At 42.4% G+C, this 23396-nt stretch overlaps 1 protein-coding gene across 8 annotated transcripts in view; it reads right to left on the bottom strand.

Moving 5' to 3' along the window:
* The window catches only part of LOC135519249 (mitogen-activated protein kinase kinase kinase kinase 4-like), a 101820-nt gene that overhangs the window by 38378 nt on the left and 40046 nt on the right, over window positions 1–23396 (bottom strand). For all 8 annotated transcript variants that reach the window (XM_064944368.1, XM_064944371.1, XM_064944370.1 and 5 more), the window contains exon 3: window positions 7286–7342. In XM_064944368.1, coding sequence (XP_064800440.1) covers window positions 7286–7342 — 57 coding nt within the window. The remainder of the gene's footprint in view (window positions 1–7285; window positions 7343–23396) is intronic.

Below are 23396 nucleotides of genomic sequence, written 5' to 3'. Positions count from 1 at the left end.
ACACAGAGAGTGAGAGAGAGAGAAAAAGAGCGAGTGAGAGAGAGAGAAAGACCATTAATAGAGCTAATAAATTCCCATTGCCCTGGAGGGAGGGGGGGGGGGGGTAATTTTATGAAGTAATGGAGCGACTCATAACAAACAAAACAGATATTCATTGTTCTATTTGTCCCGGCCAGGGAACACATCCTAGAGACATGTGAACTGATAACAGTCTCATCTGAGAGCCCCCGGTGACAAACCAACCAACCACACACACACCCTAACGAGCTCTTTGTTTTGTGTATGATGGTCGATGAACTGACACTCCATAGGTTGTTTACCCCTCATGGCATTTCCAGAGGGGAAGTTTGTTGTAATCATGACAACAATAACAGAAACAGACTGCTATTTATTCAACCAAATTGAGCCTGGTAAATACCACCATTTATTGACTTTCAGTCACAACGAGAATGTTGACGAGCATGGAAGTGAAAATGGCACGTTCTATATCGTAAATGATAATGGAGCCAAATAAACCAATATTATCACACAGGCGCGCACACACACAGTGTATAATTCACTCATAAACCATTCTGGCTGGTAAAGCATTGATTTAGCAGTGGTAAAACATTGATGTAGCGTCACTTTGTATAATGCTCCCTCAACATGTGGTCTTCCTGTTGCTGGGATGACCTGTCATTTTTTTACTCATCGTCTTATTAATGAAGCCGGTGACTTATGTGGAACTCACTGATCATATTCTAGTCCTGTACCTTAGGAACGAATTCATTGGAACACTTCTGTATTGAGCGCGTCACTGGTACTTCCTGTTAGAGTTTTTGCTTGTAAGCAGGAATGAGGGAGGACAGAGGTCGTTACGGTCAGATTTGAAAAATGGAGGGCGAGCTTTGTAGGCGTCTCTGTGTGTGGAGTAAAGGTAGGTGGTCTAGATTTTTGTAGCCTCCACTTGCTTAGCTGACACTTCTGGTAGATTTAAGTTTTCCTGCATTAAAATCGCCGGCCACTAGGAGTGCCGCCTCTGGATGAGCATTTTTGTTGTTGTTGCTTATACAGCTTATTGAGTGTGGTCTTGGTGCCAGCATCGGTTTGTGGCAGTAAATAGACGGCTATGGAAAACATAGATGAAAACTCCCTCGGTAAATAATATGGTCCATAGCTTATCATAAGGTATTCTAACTCAGGCGAGCAAAACCTTGAGACTTCCTTAATATTAGAGATTGTGCACCAGCTGATGTTAACAATAAGACACACATCCACTGAGCTTAACCGACGCTGCCGCTCTGTCCTGCCGATGCATAGAAAAACCAGCTAGAATATTATCCATGTCCTTGTTCAACCTAGTTTCTGAGAAACATAGGATATTACAGTTTTTCAGGTCCCGTTGATAGGATAGTTTCAAACGGAGCTCATCCAGTTTGTTCTCCAGTGATTGTTGTACATTCGCCAATAGAACAGAGGGTAGAGGCAGATTATTTACTTTCCGCCGTAGCTTCATTAGGGTGCACGCGCATCGGCCTCTATATCGCTGTCTCTTTCTCTTCCGGATCATGGCCAGGTTTCGGTCATAGGAAATGTAGGAGGAGACATTATGTACAAAAAAAATTGAGCTCACAAAATAGCAGAATTGGTCAGGATCACATGAAACATCCGCTATGCATTTCAGTGCCATTCTTCTCTCAGTCTTCTCTCAGTCTGCACTTTCCATAACCTCATATTTTAACTCATATTAATAACTTCTGACTCCTATTGAATCCCAGTGAATTAGCCTCCAAAAGCAGCCTCTCTGTAGGTTAGCTTGAGGAGCAGGACTCTAGATACTACAGTCCTCTGCTCTAGTACACCTAATGTGATTAGAGGTTATACAGTCACAGAGGCAGGGAGAGGAGTGATAGGGAGAGAAAGAGCAAAAGGAAGGGAGAGAAGAGAGATGGGTAGTGATGGGAAGAGAGCAAGACAGAGAGAGGAGGAGCAAAAAAGAGGGCGGGAAAGCGAGCAATAGAAAAGGGGAGAGCAAGAGAGAGAAAGGAGACAGCAGGCAGGAGAGGTGATGAGAGACGAGTGGCTGAGCGACTTAAAACCCTCCCATAATCCCACTGCACTTCAAATGAACCTTCTGAGAGGAGGAAAGAAAAACAAACTCTTCCCCTTCTCTCTCTTCCACTCTTCTCTATTTCTCCCTCCCTCCCTCCCTCTATGCTGTATGTAGGACAGGAAGTGGTATCTGGGTCAGAGCACATATGCTGAAATGAGCCTGTAGAGTAGAGTGAAGCTAAAACTATACTGGAGCTGTCTGTAGCTCTACTGTAATATGTTATATTCACAGGAACACACGAACACACATACATGGTAGGGAGCTTGGGCAGAAGAACTGGGTTTACAATACAAGGATATGTTCTCATCTTAGGCATAGACCCTATAACTGGTGTGCATCACCACTACACATACATCAATGATGCTACCTGGCTCTCTGCTTCTTCAAGTAGTACTATACCATTGTATACACAGTTAAATAGTACTGGGCAATTCCACTGTAACGGAAAAATGAATGCCAAACAAAAAAACATTGATTTCAAGTTTAACAAACCATACAACTATATGCACAATGACTACTTTGAACAATTTACAAAGTAAATTTAAAAATAAATATTTACTGGAAAAACTCTGCAGATGCAGTAAAATCTCCCTCCGTTTTATTCTGTTACCAAACATTGTATCTGCACAGTTCTTCCTGTAAATGTGGAAATTGTAAAAAGTTGCCTTTTTACAAAGAGGTGTATGGTTTGTTTGTTTGTTTTTTAGGAATAATTTTTAGGAAGTGAAAAATCTGGGTCACTGTTTCCAAGCTCTACAAACAGATGTTTTCTGCTGACCAGGAGTTCCTGGATGACGCATGTCATATGTAGGGAATCCTGTAAACCCACTAGACTAGCCTATCCCCCTGCAGGACAACGATAGAAGATCAAGGTTTTCAAAAGTAAACATGCTACCACAACCCAACTAATTCCCTCTCTTGGCAAACGCCCAAACCCCAACTGAAGTCTTTATTTTACAAAACAGCTGAACAGGGAGAAAATTACCCCTTTCAAAAACTCTCTTCACAGAAAAGAGTTGATATGTGAAAGATCTGTAACAAGTGTAGATCACCAGTAGGACTGTATAAATACAAGCCACACGCCAATACTCAGACAGTCTGGCAAACAGAATCCATCTCTCATTCTCTGTCCTCCTACTCACTCCATCCATCCTTCTCCCTGTCCTAATCATTTTTTTTCTTCATATTTTCTTTTGCGTTATTGACATGAGAAATAAAAGGATGGTGCTTGGATGTTTTTTTTCTCAATCAGTAACAGGGTAGGAATATGCTTTGTCATGTAGGCAAATACTGTCTGTAACATTTGCCTAGTGACAATAGTCTGAGTCTGTCTTTCTGTTCACACTTAGTATGCACGCACGCAAACACACACACCAACGTCTTAAGATAAGAGGAGTGTGTAACGCAAATAGCAATGACACACCAGTTCTTCTTCAACACGGAGTGTAAGAAACTGCTGAGTCACATCCAGTGTGTATTACTGTATTGAGCTCAGATTCTTGACACCACCTTCACTCTCACTGTAGGAGCCGTTTTGGCCCGTTTATGTGCCATTTTATGTGTTGTGTACACAGTGATTGTGGAGGCCAGGTCATCTGATGCAGAACTCTCATCATTCTCGTTGGTCAAATAGCTCTTACACATCCTGGAGATGTGTTTAGTGTCATTGTCCTGTGGAAAAACAAATTATAGTGGGACTAAGCGCAAACCAGATGGGATGGCATATCGCTGCGGAATGCTGTGGTAGCCATGTTGGTTTAAGTGTGACTTGAATTCTAAATAAATCACAGACAGTGTCACCAGCAAAGCACCTCCACACCATCACACCTCCTCTATGCTTCACGGTGGGAACCACACATGGAGATCATCTGTTCACCTCCTCTGCATCTCACAAAGACACGGCAGTTGGAACCAAAAATCTCAGATTTGGACTCAAAGGACATATTTCCACTGGTCTAATGTACATTGCTCGTGTTTCTTGTTCCAAGCAAGTGTCTTCTTATTATTGGTGTCCTTTAGTATTGGTTTCTTTGCAGCAATTTGACCATGAATGCCTGATTCACGCAGTCTCCTCTGAACAGTTGATGTTGCAACGTGTCTGTTACTTGAACTCTGTGAAGCATTTATTTGGGCTACAATTGGAGTTGCAGTTAACTCTAATGAAGTTATCCTAAATAGCAGAGGTAACTCTGGGTCTTCCTTTCCTGTGGCGATCCTCATGACCAGGTTTCATCATAGCGCTTAATGTTTTTTGCGACTGCACTTGAAGAAACTTAAAAATGTCTTGACATTTTCCATATTGACTGACCTTCATATCTTAAACTATTGATGGACTGTCATTTCTCTTAGCTTATTTGAACTGTTCTTGCCATAATATGGACTTGGTCTTTTACCAAATAGGGCTATCTTCTGTATACCACCCCTACCTTGTCACAATACAACTGATTGGCTCAAACACATTAAGAAGTAAAGAAATTCCCCAAATTAATTTTTAACAAGGCACACCTGTTCATTGAAATGCATTCCAGGTGACTACCTCGTGAAACTGGTTGAAAGAATGCCAAGAATGTGCAAAGCTGCCATCAAGGCAAAGGGTGGCTACTTTGAAGAATCTCAAATAGAAAATATATTTTGATTTGTTTAACACTTTTTTGGTTACTACATGATTCCATATGGGTTATTTCATCGTGTTGATGTATTCACTATTATTCTATATGTCGAAAATAGTAAAAATAAAGAAAAGGCCAGGAATGAGAAGGTATGTCCAAACCTTTGACTGGTATTGTATGTTGTCTGTCAAGGGTTATTTCTACTTGTTTTGTACACTAGGGGGCACTATATGTTGGGGTCATGGGTCACTGGTCACGTATATGGGTCTTTCTATAAATAATGGGGCCAATGTGTGACATTGGGATAAACATTTCAAAATGGTTTGAAACAAAAAAATAAAAAAATATTTTTATGCAGTTCCACATGAGTACTTAAAGGAAATTGTTCTTTTCACTGACCTCAGTGTTATACAACTGTATCATTTACATATGGCCTAATATTGAATCCCCCACCTTCCCCCAAAAAGCATGCAATTTAAAAAAAAAAACTTTAAGAATAATGCATTTTTAGGCTTTGCCAATGCATTGATATTCAAAGTATTACATTAAAAAAATGTGTGAGAACAATATGGACATTTCCTGACTAAATAGATTGGATGTGTGCATGGCGACTTTTCTGTAGCCCAGTTGCCGACGCAGGTACACATAATAAACCCATGAATAGTGGTGGCATTAATCTCACCATTGTTGTTTTTATATTGAGAAAGTGTCCAAAAACCAGGTTCCTTTTTTAATGAAAGGATTTGAATGGTAAAACCAGGTTGAAGCAGACAGATGTCATCCTCATAATAAACGCACATGATTTAACTGCAACACGCTTGAAGCGGCAGGAAACAATCGAAAGTGGCCACACCTCTCACAAAAACTGAGACAAAATGTAATCACGGATAATTATAAAGGGAGCAGGAGGATTTTTCAAGCACCAAATTGAAGAAATGTCAAATATTCAAGGTAGGCCTATTCCAGTACTTTCTGAGCTCCAAATTCAAGTTCAAGTGTCATTCGGAAAATTCCTTCCTGGATCAGATGACGATATGTGAAAACATTACAACGTAACTAAATCAGTTGGACACCAAATGCGCATCCAACAAGTATTATGCAAGGTCAGGTGAACTCTTTCGGTTTGAAGCATTCGATTTTTCAATCGCATACATCATTTTGGATTTGTGTGCCCATGAAAACAGTTTTCACCCCGTAACATAAGACACAAAATGTTACGGAGTTAGACAGCATTTCTGAGATCTCTATACAAAAAAATGTCCAACAGCTAGATCCAGGATTCTTACAGGGTTCAAGTTGAATGTCTAATTTAACTGATTAATGCTTATTATAACTATATAACGACAACTTACACTGCCATACACGCAAGGACAGAAAACAAAATATTTGTCACACGATTGTTGGACAAATCCAGACACCAACCATAATAAACAGGTTAAACATAGGTTTTAAATCAACTCGTGAAATGTATTGAATATAGCTATGACTCCCCCCCTTATCTTAATGTAATGACATGGGGAAAAAAATTGCTGATTATTATCAATGACTTATCAACAGCTGTAAAAAGTTGTCCAGTGTAGGAAATCCTCACGGGTACCCTAGCTTGTAGCAAGACCCATATAGGTAGCAGAGGAAGGGCTCTTTTCACCAATGCGAATGGTTCTTTCTGTTGCCTGTGGCTTTTCAAAAGGATCACACACACACACACACACACAATACGCAGTTCTAAAGGATGTCACTGCTTGCTTATAAAGTACCACTTCCTCCCAATTCAGTCCATACCTGGCACAAACTCCAGACCTCTGTCTTGCTAGCAGAAGTGACCATTCTCCTGAAGTGTCTTACCAGTCAGCACCACATGGAAAGCTAGCGATTCACTCCATCCAGCTCCAAACACAAACTCAGCTTTGTGGCATGAAGAGGAAAAACACTATGGAGGTTGAAGCCCTACATTCATATAAGCCTGATATTATAACTATTTTAGGAGGGAAAATATTGACTAGGGGAATTGAGGAAAGGAGAGAGAGCAAGGGGGCGGTGGAGGTTAATCTTGGCAACTACTACTATCCAGCTATTTGTGTTTTGGTTATATTTAAGACATATCTAGGGCCTCAGATGCAATAAAAATCGACTTGGTGTATGTCACAAATCTACATGGGCTATAATGTGGGTGGCTATAGAGTATCAAACAATGATCAAATATTGCTGGAACCGTGAGTCAAGTACTGTTCTGTGATCCCAGCTTCTTCTTTGGTCTTGAAACCAGGTCTGACATGAGTAAAATTACATCCATCTTTTTCTTAAAAAGGAAATGTTCCTCTGAGGAGCCTATTGGAGGGAATATAAAGTCTAGAATAAGTCCAAGGAAGGATTAGACAGTGATGTCATAAATCACTGGATTATTCAGGAAGTAGTAGTTTATGAGCACTGGGAACCAACATGGAACTCCTAATGAATGGAAGTGAATATGTGGGAGACAAAGGACTACCAAGTAAAGGTGTGGAGACTGCCAAGTGAAACTGTCAGTCTAACCAGCGCTCTGTTATATCACACACAAAACTCTCCCAATCAAGCGAAGGCTTACCTCTGTGACATCCATGACCTTGATGGCCGCCAGTTGTCCTGTCTTGACATGTCGGCCCTGCAGAGAGAGACAGAGAGAGAGACACAAAGACAGAGAGAGAGAGACAGAGAGTGAGATGAGTGAACAACATTTCAGCCCTGATATGCAGTATCCAAGTGACATAGTTTCAGTCAGAAAGAGCTTGAGCGCTTCATTCCTAACCATGAGTGGACACTACACATGACAGTCATGGAAACTATAACGGCAGATATCAAGTACGTAAGTAACAACCCTGTCCATATTTACGACCCCATGCTAGTCTTTAGTTACCTCCAGGATGTAAATCATTCTAACATTTGCAATCTTCAATTACATAATATTTTCTGTTAACAGAGGAAGTAGTGGAATAGTAAGGGAGGGGGTTAATGAGGGGGTCACAGGGCTTTGCTGGACTGACTGGGAGCACAAGCAGACAAGAGGGATGACTAGAGCAAAGAAAGACATGGGTTCACAACCTTAATAAAAAACCTGCTTGCAAATCAGAATCAAATGCTGAACAGAATACAGTAAGCTAGATATAAGAGAGCGAGATGGAGAATGAAAAGACAGAATCCCAGAGTCATGACAGTTGTATGGGCATATGTCAGTGCTGAGTTTGGGGGTCTGTTTCCCAGCGCCAGTCTGCTTAGTCTTTTCAGTGCCCTGCATGGAACAGTCACCATGACAACGTGTCCTACCACGTTTTTAACGATAGGGATGAGAGAAGGCTGAAGGAAAGAAGGAGAGGAGTGACAGGTCTAGTGTGTGTGTGTCCCTATCCTCAGCACTTGGCAACCCTGCCTGAGTCGAAATGTGTATTTAAAATGACTCAGGCACTGACAAAGACACCCCACTGAGGGCAGGGAACTCAACCAGGCAGCAGCAACACAGGACCGCACAGCACCCCAAGAGGACACTGCCAGCTACCAGACAGACTTTAACACTCCACCCTTGGCTGCCCAGGGATACACCAGAACAGAAATCTCAGCAAGGCCCCATAAATGAACTGCACACTCACAAACCCTCACAACCCCCAATCAAACAGAAATGGACTGCCTATTTGCCTGTTTAATGCCAGGCAGGGCGTAGGGCAGCTGTGGTCCTGAGGGATTCTGTCTGGGAGAGGGGGTAATCTAATCTGGTGATCTGTCTAATGACTGTGGGGATTAAAGAATGTCTCACCAGTCCACATTCACACACAAACACACATAGGTACAACACAAGAGCAGCCTGTAAGCATAACAGGAAAAATCCCATCACAGTTACATAGCGGTACCTAGATAAAACTAAATTGCAGGTTTATAATTCCTATACTATTCATATGATGTTCATGCCTTGAAATGGTCTTTCAACAATAATGCAGAATGGTCATCTAACAGCAATGTTATTACCTTGATGAAACCATCACAGTTAGGGATGCACAATATATTGGTGAACATATCGGAATCGGCCGATATTAGCTAAAAATGTCAACATTGGTATCGGCCAGAAGTCTAGTTTAATAACGCTGATGTGCAAAACCAATGTCAAAGCTGACGTGCACACCTATATAACGTAGGTACATGACGTAATGACGCCACGTAAAATGTTGCACTACACTTGCAACACAGCATTCCTAACCTAGCCCACAATGTCTGCTGTGTGGATCGAGCAGTCAACAAGTCGTGCACTCATTTGAAAGTGTAAGACAATTGAATCGAGACAACTCAAAGGCGAAATCCATTAATGCCAAGATAATGGAATTCATTGCCCTTGACAATCAACCGTTCTCTGTCGTGGGTGATGTTGGCTTTCGCGACTGGTCGAGCACCGGTACACACTAACATTACCAAGATGTTGTTCAGATGATCAGTAGCACTGTCAAAGCTGAACAAAAAAGTCTGCAAACAAGCAAACATCGGCCAAGAATGTTGGTAAAAAAGCATTATTTGTTTGACCGCAACTTCTGGGGTAGCTAGCTTGCTTTAGCTTGGTACCTAGAGCACCAATACAACCAGCCTGAAAACAGTAGAAACTGCAGTCATTTTCACTATTCTTAGCAATGATTTAGGAATCCTTGTGAGTAAGCATTAGCGAGGTAGACACTTGTTCACCTATTGAAATTGAACTTCAGTTCATGAAAATAAATAGTAGCCAGCAAGCTTTATCTGGCTAGTGAGGCTCGACCTGACCAGGTTATGTGTTGTGAAGCTAGCCACAATAAGGATTAGGCACAATAGTGGAATTTGTGGTCTGCCTTCAAAATAAAAAGTACCTCCTTGAAAGTGATGCAGAAGGTTACAATTGGTGGACTCATGCCATATTTAGACGAGATAATGTTAAACAAGGTTGAAATGTGAAGCAATGAAATGGGGTGTCAGTCTACTCGGTGACATCCACAGAACACAACTGTGAAGAGTTTACGCAAATATTAGCATTGTAGCTCTTTTCGCGGGACTGTGACTGTGTGAAATCACCTCCCCAGTCAGCTTATTGTGTGTATTGACATTCATATTGTACTGTACAGCTTTACCTAAGGATTGGAGATCAATGAAATGGGGTAACAGTCTACTCAGTTATCAGACTCCAAAACATCCACGCGGCATTGTTTTTTCTCTGGATAGTGTTCAATACACATAGGTTGACAATAAATGTGGCTCAATTCACAGTTGTTTCAGAGTCCCGCAATAAGAGCTACGATGCTAATGTTCTTTGGGTGTAGACTCATACCCCATATCATTGATCCACAATCCATAGGTAAGGATGTACAGTGAAATACGTATGCCCCCAATGCCATTGTAAAGTATAATACATCCAGTGTGATTTCAACAGATTTGACAAATGAACAAATTGTCTTTTGTTGATTTTATATAACAATCCAACCTCGTTTAGCATGATCTATTAAACTATGGCATAATTCTACTATTTGTATCGCTGTCAATGATATACTTTTGTTTTGAAGGCTAACCGCAAAGTCCACTGTTGTGGCTAATCCTTATTGTGGCTAGCTTCACATAGATGGGCCCGACCACCATTAATCAAATAAGAACTGTCTTATAAATTAGGGTTATTTTAGACGATGACACCTAGCTATATAGTTAGCTAGCTAACTAGAGCTACTGAAACAGATGTCGTTTTGCTATGTTTTTGGGGAAGAACATTGTTTGCTCCCATGAGCGAGCTAGCTTTTTCTATGACCAGCACTGTAGGTGCGCAAGACAACTTTACCAGCACCATAGCATACGTATTGATGAATCATTGTGACATGAAGTACAAGTGATCATGTAATCAATGTGTAATAACTACGTAAAAAATGTATGAACGCATTAAATTATAATGGAACATGCAGTCATATTCAGGTCCTGATTGGTCAATTAGCTTATTTGACACGTCAAATAGTGTTATTGACGTGTATCTTTTTTGACATGCAAAGACCCAAACGGCGTTCCATAGAAATCCTGGTTGAGAATGAAATGACTGAACAAATTAACAACGAAACAGCACAAGTAAGTGAAAGAAATAGGTTTTTATTGTGTTTTACTGGTAATGGGGACATACGTAAATGCCAAAATAACTTTAATCAGTGTGTGTGTGTGTGTAACCTTTATTTAAATAGGAAATTCAGTTAAGAACAAATACTTATTTAACAATGACGGCCTACCCCGGCCAAACCCGGACAATGCTGGGCCAATTGTGCGCAGCCCTATGGGACTCCCAATCACGGCTGGATGTGATACAGCCTGGATTTGAACCAGGGACTGTAGTGACGCCTCTTGTACTGAGATGCAGTGCCTTAGACAGCTGCGTCCATGTGTGCGTGTTAATTATTTAACTGTAATTATTTCAATGCTTAAAAGGCCGCTAAAATTGTAAATATTGGTTATCGTATTGGGTTTTTTTTGGCAAGGAAAATATCGGATATCGGTATCAGCCAAAAATGTCATATCGGTGCATCACTAAATCACAGTGTGAGAAGGGTTGGCTGAAGACCAGTAAATGGCTTCTATCACTCTCTTCTATCACTTCTATCAATGGCTTCTATCACTCTTAACAGCGTGCTGTGTTGCTTTCTGGGGACTGTAATGGACACACACCTGTGTGTGTGTATGTCAAGGGGTAATGGATGACTCAGCAGAGCTGGTGTAATGGCCACACATGCTGGAAGAAGATGGATGCTGCCGTTTAATGGAACCTGATAGAGGTTGACCACTGGGCCCGTTCACTCTGGGCAAACACCATACACTCAGACACACACACACGCACAACAGATGAAGCACACACTCACAGTATGTGCATGAAGACACACACAATAGATATCCAGTGCTTATTGCCTAATCAGTCTAGACTTATTTCCACACTTTGAGAATTTGTAGAACACATTTTCTCCCTTTTTAGCAATTTCAAGTACATGAGTGTGTGAGAGAGACGTGGGCGTGCAGAGGTGGCGTGGGAGAAGAAGGAGATAGAGGGAGATGGGAATAAGAGGGAGCAAAGAAAGAAAGAGGCTGAGGACCAAGTATTTCTGCGGATCTTAGCGGTTATTCAGATTCACACACACACACACACACACACACGGCCTGAGGGTGACTCGGTGCATATGGTAAGGAGGGTTGGTATAGGTGCCCCTGACTGGAGATCAGAATTCATCACTACCTGTCATGATGTCAGTGTCAGCCTTTGGCTTGTCTCAATGAGTCTCTCATTCACTCTCTTTTACTCCATCCCTCCATCGTGAGGTTTGTTTCAGACCTCTTTGAAGTTAAATAACCCACAAGTGATTGGCACCCAACCATTTCACTCTCAGAGCTGTGTATGTGCTTGCATGTGTGTGTTTGTGGATGTGTGTGTGTGTGTTTGTGTGTGTTTAGGAGTATGTGTGTGTGTGTGTGTGCGTGTGTGTTCTCTCCAAGGTGAGAGAGGTGATATCGGCAGCACCCAGACCAATCACAGCAGGCCCACTCCCCTATGTCATCATCAGCTCAGGTTCCTCTACTCCACAGACACACAGCCTTGTGTCTGCCCTCTATCTGCCTAACACACACAGGTGCACACACAAACAGGCGCGCGCACACACACACACAAAGGACAATAATACCCCAGCCATGTGAGTATTCACTTCCCCATCTGCATCTAGTCACAGTCAAATATAGTAAGTATATAAAATCAAATATAACAGATGGGCTTCTGCAGTGTTTCCCCCAGGATTGTTTTCAGCAGTGGTGGCAAAATGATGTTGACACCATCGGAAATATAACTGATTCACGCCACTGCACTGTAGGGAGATGATAAGGACCACACAGTGGTTGTGCAATCCTGGCTCTCATTCGCACCACTATGTTTGCTAAAGATATAGGTTGTAACTTGTCACTCTGATCTTAAAGGGATGGGCTTAACTGCCAAAATCTTGCACTGTTTTCTACTTACTAGCCGCTGCTAAATTAATATCGGGGAAACACTGGCTTCTGACATTAGAGACAAAAAAAATATCCACCGTCTCAGTTGACTGTGGAAGACCTGCATCTTTGATCACAAGCAGATCATTTTGGAATGACTTCCTCCATAACAGTCTCGAAGGCCTCTTTTCCTTCAGCCTTCTTACCCTTTCACCTATCAGTAATCACCAAGGGAAGGAGATGTGGTAATGAAGACTTCTAGGACTATGGGGACCAGTTCATAAGATAATACTTATGAGAATCTGCCCTCTGCCCTCTGCCCTCTGACCCCAGTACACAGGGGGTTCATCTGGAGTCCTCATTAAAGGACCAGAGCACAATTTGGCTTCCTGTCTGGTCAACCTCCCAAACCAAAACCCAACCCCCATCCCCAACTATCTTACCTCACCTCTTGTTCTACAAATAGCAACAAATAGAGGAACATGAATTATGCTGATATGCAGTAAATAATTGTGACAGTCCAGGACTGACTGGGACTAGTTCGTACAGATGCTGTGAGAGGAGGACCTATGAGTGTTCTGTGAGACTATTTTTGATTTCTATTGTTGTGTTTGACTGGAGGCAGAGATGGGGGATGGGAGGGGTGTTTGTTCTGACTGTGTGCAGTAGAGAGGGGGCCAGCAGTGTGTCTTCACCAGAGTAGAGGAAAGGGACAGTTAAGGTGAACAAATGGAAAATAAGTGTAGTCATATTGGCAATGATGACAGTGCTGCTACTGATGACGACAATAGTGACGTTAAAAGTCATGGATGCAATGATATCAGTAATGGTGATGACAAGTAGCATTAATGTGTCAGTCTGTTGTTTATGTAGTAGCCAATAGAACGTACCCATTAGGCTTGGAGTGGAACTACAAGAAACACACAGAAGCCAACACACAATAGGAGGAAATCAATACAAACAAAGAACGCAACAGAACACAAAAGCAGTGCTATCAAGTACAGAACACACCAAACTAGAACACTGAAAAAGAGTTCAAAGTTGAAAAAGTATTAGAGCATTGGAAGTATGTCGTTCAGCGTCTCGTGAGGAAGATGAAAGCAAGATTAGACGTAGCCCAGAGAGCCACTTCCCTCAGGAAATACCAGGGGAGTACAGTCATCCTGGACCAGCACACACACACACACACACACACACACACACACACACACACACACACACACACACACACACACACACACACACACACACACACACACACACACACACACACACACACACACACACACGTGAAGGCTCTCAAACACGTATACATTAATATTTTTCTGTGTATATCAATAAGCCAATGTAAACATACAAAAAATAAAAGTAAAAATAGATCATAAATTATGTTTAGTTTTAGTTTATTTATTCTAAACATTGGGCAAAAAATGTAATGGTGTTAAGCTTTTTTTTTCTAATGGGGTTTTTGAGCTTCTGAATCTGGCAGGTAAATGCTGCCAGTAGATGCCGGTGTTTCAAATATGCCTAGCAAGTACATCAGTATCACTTGGTATCAGTAGCTAATAGGTAATCAAATCTCAGGGCGAGCACAGTGTGACTGGGACAAGCTAGAGCAGCTTGTGAAGTTGCTGGAGTCGTTTGCAATCCACACAGACCAACTTCAAACTGACAGCCAGTTGTGGTGCCTTGCCTTCTCAACCTTGAGGCCCACTTGCAGTCAACTACTGTTGTAAAACAGTTGGCACAGGTCCTCCTGAAGTCACTGTTTGAGCGCTTTGCATGCATACTGAATCATCTGGCAGCCAACTTCGATCCAAACCCTGCAGCAGCTTGCCTGATGGACCCAAGTCTGTCTCAACAGAGATGGAGCCACTGATGAGGGAAGCAGTCTTTTGTACTTCAGCAAATTAGAGAGTACAGCAGTGGAGCAGCAGGACACCAGCTAGATGCCAGCATGTTGAATCCAGCAAGCATCTCAACCAGTTCTTCAGAAATATAGCTTAATCACATCGAAGATTGTGTCTGAGGTCACTGTCCAGCCAGAGGCTCAACCTGGCAGGGCATTAAGTGCCCTGTGTGAGCTGCGGAAATACCTGGAAGATGTAAAAGGGGGGTATGTTTACAGAGTCACCGCTCCAGTTCTGCAAGGCAAGGATGGCTGTTTATCCAAAGTTGTGGCACTGGATCTGGTTTCTTCCCCTGCATCCTGAGCATTCGTGGAGAGAATATTAAGCTTGACATCAGGCTTGGCATACCAAATGACCACCTCTATGGAACGCAGTCTTCTTCAAGATAAACCAGAAAATCTTGATTGGTTGAGGTACTTGATTATTCTTACATCTACTAATAAAGTTTTAAAAAATCATTGGATTGGTGTAAACATGGGAAAGAGAGTTTCCTTTTTCCCATATTTCTTGCACCAGTCTAGGCGCTTATCCTTTAATCCAAGTCACATTAGGATTGTTTAAAAAACTTAAATTTAACCAAACCTATGCCCTGGACATGGAATTGTATGGAGTCCTCGAATTACCAAAAACCTAGACCCCTTTAGGGGTGCATGCACCTGGACCTTGTCCCATCCCCCAAGCCCAGAGGGTTGCAATAAAGAACCCCTTGTCCCAAAAGCTGGAGGCATAAACACACACACACACACACACACACACACACACACACACACACACACACACTAAGAGCTAACTGTCCATGCAGCTTACTAAGACTGCCACATACTCTATCTCAGCAAGTAAATCTCTAGCATTATTAGCCCCACAGCGTTAACATGCTATTGCATCTACAATAAGGCTTTATTGATCGAACCAATAATGCATGTCATGATACTTATGTTAATTATGCTAATCATTGAGATAGCAGAGACAACAATTTATCACAGGATGAATTTTGGAATGTGATGTTATAACCATCCCTGTACGAGCTACAGTGCATGCGCACACACACACACAGTGGGGTGACATACAGCAGCTGCATACCACTCCAGCCCACTCCCAGAGACACACACACACACTAAGGGGGGAGAGAAGAGACAAGAGGACCAGTGCAGAGGAGGAATTAATGTAGAAGCACTGCATTCCAGATAACAGAACCAAACCAATCTCTATTCTCTTCCACCATCTCCACAACCCTTTCTCACTGGGAAGCAGTGCTGTGAATTAGCCCACCATATGGTATGGTTGCTTTTCTTACATGTAGACACAAACTTATGTATGTATACATATACACAGTTGAAGTCAGAAGTTTACATACACTTAGGTTGGAGTCATTAAAACTCATTTTTCAACCACTCCATAAATTTCTTGTTAACAAACTATAGTTTTGGCAAGTCAGTTAGGACATCTACTTTGTGCATGACACAAGTAATTTTTCCAACAATTGTTTACAGACAGATTATTTCACTTATAATTCTCTGTATCACAATTACACTGGGTCAGAAGTTTACATACACTAAGTTGACTGTGCCTTTACACAGCTTGGAAAATTCCAGAAAATGATCTCATGGCTTTAGAAGCTTCTGATAGGCTAATTGACATCATTTGAGTCAATTGGAGGTGTACATGTGGATGTATTTCAAGGCATACCTTCAAAGCATGTTCCAGTTTAGGTCGCCTAGCAGCACGAGCTCTGAAGATAGATGGGGGGCAATCAGTTCACATATATTGTGTCCAGAGCACAACTGGGGGCAGAGGGTGGTCTATAGCAGACTGCAACGGTGAGAGACTTGTTTTTAGAGAGGTGGATTTTTAAAAGTAGAAGTTGATATTGAAATGAGATTTCAAAATGTTTAAAACAATGATTAGAGGCTGTCAACAAATAGAGCTAAGAGCTGCTGTTGTTATGAGTGAGTTCATGCTTAAATTCTTACTCAGCACTGTCAACACTTTGTATTCAACACCTTTATAAGCCATAAAATGTGCGTTCTTCCCATTTCCACTCAGCGCCACAACAAGACTGCAGTTGGGTATTTTTTTATATCAAGGAATATTTCAATTTCTCTGTTCATAGGAGTAACAACATGAATTTGTGCATGAGGCAGAAATAATGCGGTGCGACTCGAGTTTCACCATCGGCTGGAAGACAGAGTCCCTTTTTGGTCAGTGTCAGTGGATGAAAGGGAGAGTGGAGGGCTGTTGAGAGGCGGACACTCAGTCTGTTCCTCTCTCCCTCCACTGAGACTGACCATCAGATGCAGGCACCATCAGCCCAGTAAAATTGAAATAAAAAGCTAATTATTTAAATGTATGCTCACTCAGCTGTGCCTCACAAGTAATATAACAACGGCTCTATCATCACATAGCCTACCTCAAATTTTGAAATATATATATTTTTAAACTACCTGAAGAACAATGAATTGGCACGGCAATTCAAGCAATATGCGCTGATAATGTATTGGGCCATAGCTTACTGCACAAACCTCACTGCTACAGTACTGTTTTAAATTGGTTCATGTTGCACAGGCTTACATTTTTTAAGTTATGTTAAAAAAAAACAATCGGAGCAGTAGATCTCGGCTTGCATTTTGACTCAAAAAGTGATCTTGACTCAGAAAAGGTTGGTGAACACTGTTCTAGAGTTCTCTCTGTTAACACTATCAACATTTACCTTTACTGTAGCCACTTTCAACGCAACAAAACAAACTATGCAAAAGATTTTGTTGAAGGCAGAACGCATCGGAGTAGGATTCTATTGCATTGACACACACTACTCAGCCCGTACTCTACACAGACCGGTGTGGCACAAACAAATCAAAGCTGCAGTAGGCCTATATGGATCTGTGCCATTTACGTTGAACTGGACTGTGTTTACAGCATGAGCGGTTCTGAGTACATGCACCTGTTCTGAGATCAAAGCGAGAGCTGCATGTAGCCACGTGTGCACATTTTGTTCATATCCTTTGCTAGTTAGTGAGTTATTAGCCCTATTATAGATCATGTGTAGTCAGCAATAGCGGAATGATTGCTTCCCACAAAAGCACAAAATGTGTACATTTCTAGACATCTTTGAAAAGAGAGTGAGGTAAAGAGCTTTTTTTGTCTTAAAGGAGCTCTGTTGTATTTTGAGACAGGCTTGAATAAGCTAAGTAGCCAATAGGCAGAGGGTAGCAAAATGTGTCTGATTCTCTGTAATAATGGTATGTGAATAATAATGCATTTTATTTTGTAAAGTGGTTTCTTGCGTCAAACAATACAACATTTTCAGTCACCTCCTTGCATAAAGAAGTTAATGTCAAGCCCTGCATGTTTCTTTCCAAAAGTCTCATGGAATGTAGACCTACATTGAACACCACACATTGGCTGCTACTGTAGGCTGAATGATAGAACAGCTATTTTCATGTTAAAATGATATGGGATGCATTAATTCCATTATTTTTGTTGGTAGGCCACTATGGTAGGCCTACATTATGATCAAATAGCCACAGTAGCCTATATGGTCATTGTTAAAACTGTAACTTAAAGCAGGTACAGCCTCAGTGTTCACAGTAAATGGCGCTGGAAGTTGCACAGAATTTTCATAACATTCAAGTTTGCGCTCAGCAGACCTGAAATGACCTCAGTATCGAAAAAATGTGAGGGAACATTGCTACACTGCTGGAGCTGGAAACACAAGCATTCCGCTGCACCTGCGATAATATCTGAAAATCTGTGTATGCGACCAATTAATGTTGATTTGACTTGATTTACACACAAACACATGCAACCATCCTGCACTTTAGTGCAGCACCCATCTATAAAGTCATGTAGAGTCATATGCAAGAGACTCAGGGGATTACACCACTACCACTCTCCATTGAGGGAGATGGAGAGGTGTGTGGTGAACTGCTGAATGGCCCTGGTGATGAAAACAGGGATGTGGCGAAGCGAACGAATGCTGCTTTGAAATGGAGATGGTTAAAGAAAATGGTCTGAAATGAAGGCGGTTTTAGATGAAGAGATGCTGCTTGCTCTTCCAGCCACAGAGAGAGAGGTAGAAATGTGGAGGTTTGAGATGGAGAGATGCTGCTTGCTCTTCCAGCCACAGAGAGAGAGGTAGAAATGTGGAGGTTTGAGATGGAGAGATGCTGCTTGCTCTTCCAGCCACAGAGAGAGAGGTAGAAATGTGGAGGTTTGAGATGGAGAGATGCTGCTTGCTCTTCCAGCCACAGAGAGAGAGGTAGAAATGTGGAGGTTTGAGATGGAGAGATGCTGCTTGCTCTTCCAGCCACAGAGAGAGAGGTAGAAATGTGGAGGTTTGAGATGGAGAGATGCTGCTTGCTCTTCCAGCCACAGAGAGAGAGGTAGAAATGTGGAGGTTTGAGATGCAGAGAGTGATCTGGTCTGGTCTGCTGTGTCTTGGATGTTTGAACAGGGAGGTCTGTGTAAGTAGGCCAAGAAAACAGCCCTGCTCTGGGGGAGAGAGAGGCATGAGAGAGAGGCAAGGAGGGGTGTGGGAGTCCTCCAGGTCAATAATAAACCTCTATTGATCGTTGCAGTGCAGCTGCAACAAGCCAGGAGGAGTATCGGCTGGCCTGTAAACAGATAGAAATCTCTTAGTACTGCTGTTCCACTCCCACAGATCGGCTGGGCTGCTGCTTCTGCTATTCAGGTAAGATCTGTGGAGTTAAATAATGCAAAAGCATACCACTCTCAGACATACAATATCTAGTGAGTGAGGAGATAAATAGGCTATCTATTAGTTGATGGCAAAAATGCATGTTAATAAATTGCACAAATTGACCAGAAAGAGGCATGGGAGGAGGGAGTGCATGCATGTGTGCATTGGTCTGTGTATGGTGAAAGTGTGTGTTGTGCATGCTATCAGGTCAAGTACTAACTAGTAAGTAAGAAGTTCAATTCTGGGCAGTGGCACAACTTTCCATCACCCAAGGATGCTCTGTCCATTTTTAGCTACACTGGGGTTTCTGTTACACACACTGACATGGATACGGTTTATAAGCGGTGACAGACCACGACATGAAAGGTGTTCCAAAATCAGCACTCTGGATAGTGTGAAGTAAATCATCACGCTTCCACCAGACGTACCGCAGAGACACATTCTAAACACCTTCAAATCTAAACATAAGACCGTTTGGAGACAGGGAAATGGACATCCATTTTGCAGCAGCTTTAAATTATATACTATAACGTAGTGAGTTTACAGACTGGCTGACTGTACATACAGCTCAAATGGCTGCTATGGTTTCCAAAGGCATGACTGGTATCTTCGACCCAGTGAATATGTTGGGCCCAGAGGCCCTGGTTGCTACTTTGCTTTCCTATTTGTACTGCCTAGAATCTTATAGGGAAGCATTGCTTTAACCATCTACCAGCCATCAGGAGCAAGAAGCTAGGAAAAGACTGCAGCTCCACTATGCATTCCCTGCTCTATTGTGTGTAGCCTACAGACAGACAGACAGACAGACAGACAGACAGACAGACAGACAGACAGACAGACAGACAGACAGACAGAGAAAGAGGACCCCCCCCAATCATCCACCCATCCCCTCCTCACATTCCTCTTTTGAAGCAGGAGGATCACCAGTGAAAACAGCCAAAAGGGTGGAGCTGGAGCGGCAGGGGCAGTGCTGCTCTCTCTCCCCCAGTCTCCCCCTGGGCCAGACCTGAGCCCTTGAATAAAGCCTGGTGAAGCCTTGAGCACACAGGAGGATTACCGCGCTGTCCAACACTATTATTCATGTTAATAAAGAGCGCTATCGTCTGGAGCGCCGCCTCGCCCAGTCAGATCCACCTCGTCCAGAGAGAGAGAGACGGGGAATGTTTATGATTTTATTTCATATACTCATTCAGAGAGTGTGGATCTGGGATGAGTGAATTATAGAGATTAGAATCAGAGATAATTCATAAAACAAATGGATTCAAAGGAAAGCTTTCTTATATTAACACTGGGAAACAAAACAATGAGGATTTGGAAGCTGAGGAAGATGGCTACTAAAACGGCTGCAAGATGCAAATCAGATCCGTAGTCCAGAGTGCTTACTAATTACTGCAACAAACTGTCAAAGGAACAAATAGCATTCCCAAACCACTATGGGCATCCAACTACTGTTCTACTAATCTACGACCTTTGACTCTATTCTCTATGCCCCAAATTAGAGTCTAGTTGGCATTCCTGTTATCCAATGCATGCATGGGTAGCCCAATACGGCGACCAGAGTATTGGGCAAGTAGGTGTGTCGAAAGGAGTGGGTGTATGGAAAGTGAATTGGGTGGATTTGTTGCCACTCAAGACCGTTTTGTGTGGCTGATTGGGCTGCACAACGAGTCGATAAGCTTGAAGTGCTTCCTACTCGGTATCACAATCGTGTCGCTAGCGTGGCCATTTCTTTCTCTTACATGATTTTATTTTCGAGTAGGATAGCAGCCTACGCAACAAATAACTAATATCAATAACCATCTAGATGTCACCTTGATGCATACATAGTCTACTACTCAATGGGGAGGGAATGAACGGCAACGGTATGGAAAGTAGCAACCTAGTAGCCAATATCAGGGTGATAGCTGCACAACCATACAACGCAAGTACACCCATTATCAACACTTTTAATAAAAAATAAACGATTGTCAGTTTTATAACTAAAATTCTACAATTATTAGTAAAACTAACAGTGAAATACGACGTAGGCTCATCCTATGGCTTGAAAACAGAAGTCCTAACTCACGGTACGGTACCTCAGCGTACGGTGAGTTGTGTCGTAAGAAACTAAAGAGAAAATACCACTCAAACAAAAATGTCTAACCTATAGCAGAGCACTTTCGACTCACCTACTCCTTTCCACATGCCCACTACTTTCTTTTCGACACACCCACCCATACTCCGGTCGCCATATTGGGATGCAGATACCCCCTTCTCATCCAGTGAGGGGCAAACTATTATGGAGTCACTAGAGACGCCTATAGAAAGATTGTGTTCAACATTTACATCCTGTGCCAGGGAAAGGGTCATGATACAATAGTCTCAAAGAGCATGTTATCTCCTCCCATCCCATACTGCCCTCTGATCCAACATCAAACCAGATCAGCTGACCGTTTAAGTCACACTGGTAAACACAGTCAGGGTCAGTGAAGGGGCAGAGTATTTAGGTAAGAGGAAAGAGACCAAAAAAGCAGAAAGGAGAAGACAGAAAGGGAGAAAAATTGAGAGAATAGAGAGAGAGAAATTGAGAAAGGGAGAGAAATTGAGAGAATAGTGAAACCTGATTTTGCAATGGAATCTATACCCTTATGGGCCAGAAACGGATTCATTTAAACCTGGAACCAATATTAAAGGCTAATCAGAGAGGAGAGGGCAGGTGAAAGCGCTAACTTGATTAGCGGGAGCTGTCTGTGTTAGCTATTAGCCCCTATGCCCTCAAACTGATGGGGAGTGCTAATGGCTGCGCTAGCCTAGCTCTTAGCAAATAAGAGGAGAAGCTAGGTCTGGCTTTCTGGTATGATTTATTCTCCAAGCTCTGACTTTATTATGCATTATTGCTATGAGAAGTGACAATTGCCCTCAACATCAGACGGAGGAACTGAATAAAACCAGACCATTATAAATAAGCTTAGAAATGCAAGACAACCCAGAACAAAAAATACCAGGCAGGCAGGCAGGATGAACAGCTGACCACTATTGGCACACGCGTGTAGTCAAACAGAGCTCTGTCAGACAACATACATGCATCAGTGTTGTTTCGTAATGGTTGCCTGTATGACTAGCTGGCTGCACTCCGATGGGGCTTATGTCCTTGAAATGGTTGATGTGTAAAATTCTTCTGATACTCCATTATCTGCTCATGCTAACAGTGCTGTGAGTTTATCTGTTAGTTGTTTGTTTGACTGGTGGTGATGTATTTCGGGTTGCTCAACAGTGCAGTAGGTTAGTGGCTAGATGGCATTAACACTAACCTACTAACCTACTGCACTGTTGAGCAACCCGAAATACATCACCACCAGTCAAACAAACAACTAACAGATAAACTCACAGCACTGTTAGCATGAGCAGATAATGGAGTATCAGAAGAATACTCGCGTGTGCCAATAGTGGTCAGTTGTTCATCCTGCCTGCCTGGTATTTTTTGTTTCTGTCTGTGAGAAGCCAATGGCCTAGTTTCTCTGACTGGGTTGTGAAGCAAGAAGAGCACTGCTACCAGTACTGGAGTTATGGGCGAGCCTTGGGGGGCCTGGCCTGCCCTACCATACCCTCCTTCGTCCAAATAAAATATTGAAATAGTTATCATTTATTTGACAGAGACACGTGTCGACAGAAAAACGCATAAATCTCAGATAAAGCATCAGAGCTAGCGAAACAGCACCCCTCTGTCTCAGTATGTGTAGACCATGTCTACCATCTGATGTTGTCTGGAGTATGGCATGTCATACGCTTTTTGGCCAGACAGCATCAGATATATGGGTTACATATAGTAAGACAGAGGGGCGCTGTTTTGCTCGCTCGGATGCTTTCTCCAGATGTGATAGTTTTAGCAGAGTAGCAGAGGTGAAGCGAGAGGGCTCATTCTGCCAAAATATGTCCAGAATAAGCCTGCCTTTCTGCCTTTGGGACAACAACTCCCATTGTTAGGGAGTGGAGACATGAGCATCTCATCATTATATACAGATCTCTGGTTTCAGCCACTTGCGAATTGGAAAGGAAAGTTGGCAGGTGCATAGTGCACTGTTCGGATGCTGGCTTCCCCTAAAGTAAATTGATATTTTGCCAAAATTAAATCCTGT

The sequence above is a fragment of the Oncorhynchus masou genome, chromosome 29 (assembly GCF_036934945.1).
Source record: "Oncorhynchus masou masou isolate Uvic2021 chromosome 29, UVic_Omas_1.1, whole genome shotgun sequence".
In the NCBI taxonomy this organism is placed as follows: Eukaryota; Metazoa; Chordata; class Actinopteri; order Salmoniformes; family Salmonidae; genus Oncorhynchus; species Oncorhynchus masou.
The sequence above is the reverse complement of the archived record's forward strand: the minus strand, read 5'-3'. Positions and strand labels throughout refer to the sequence as shown.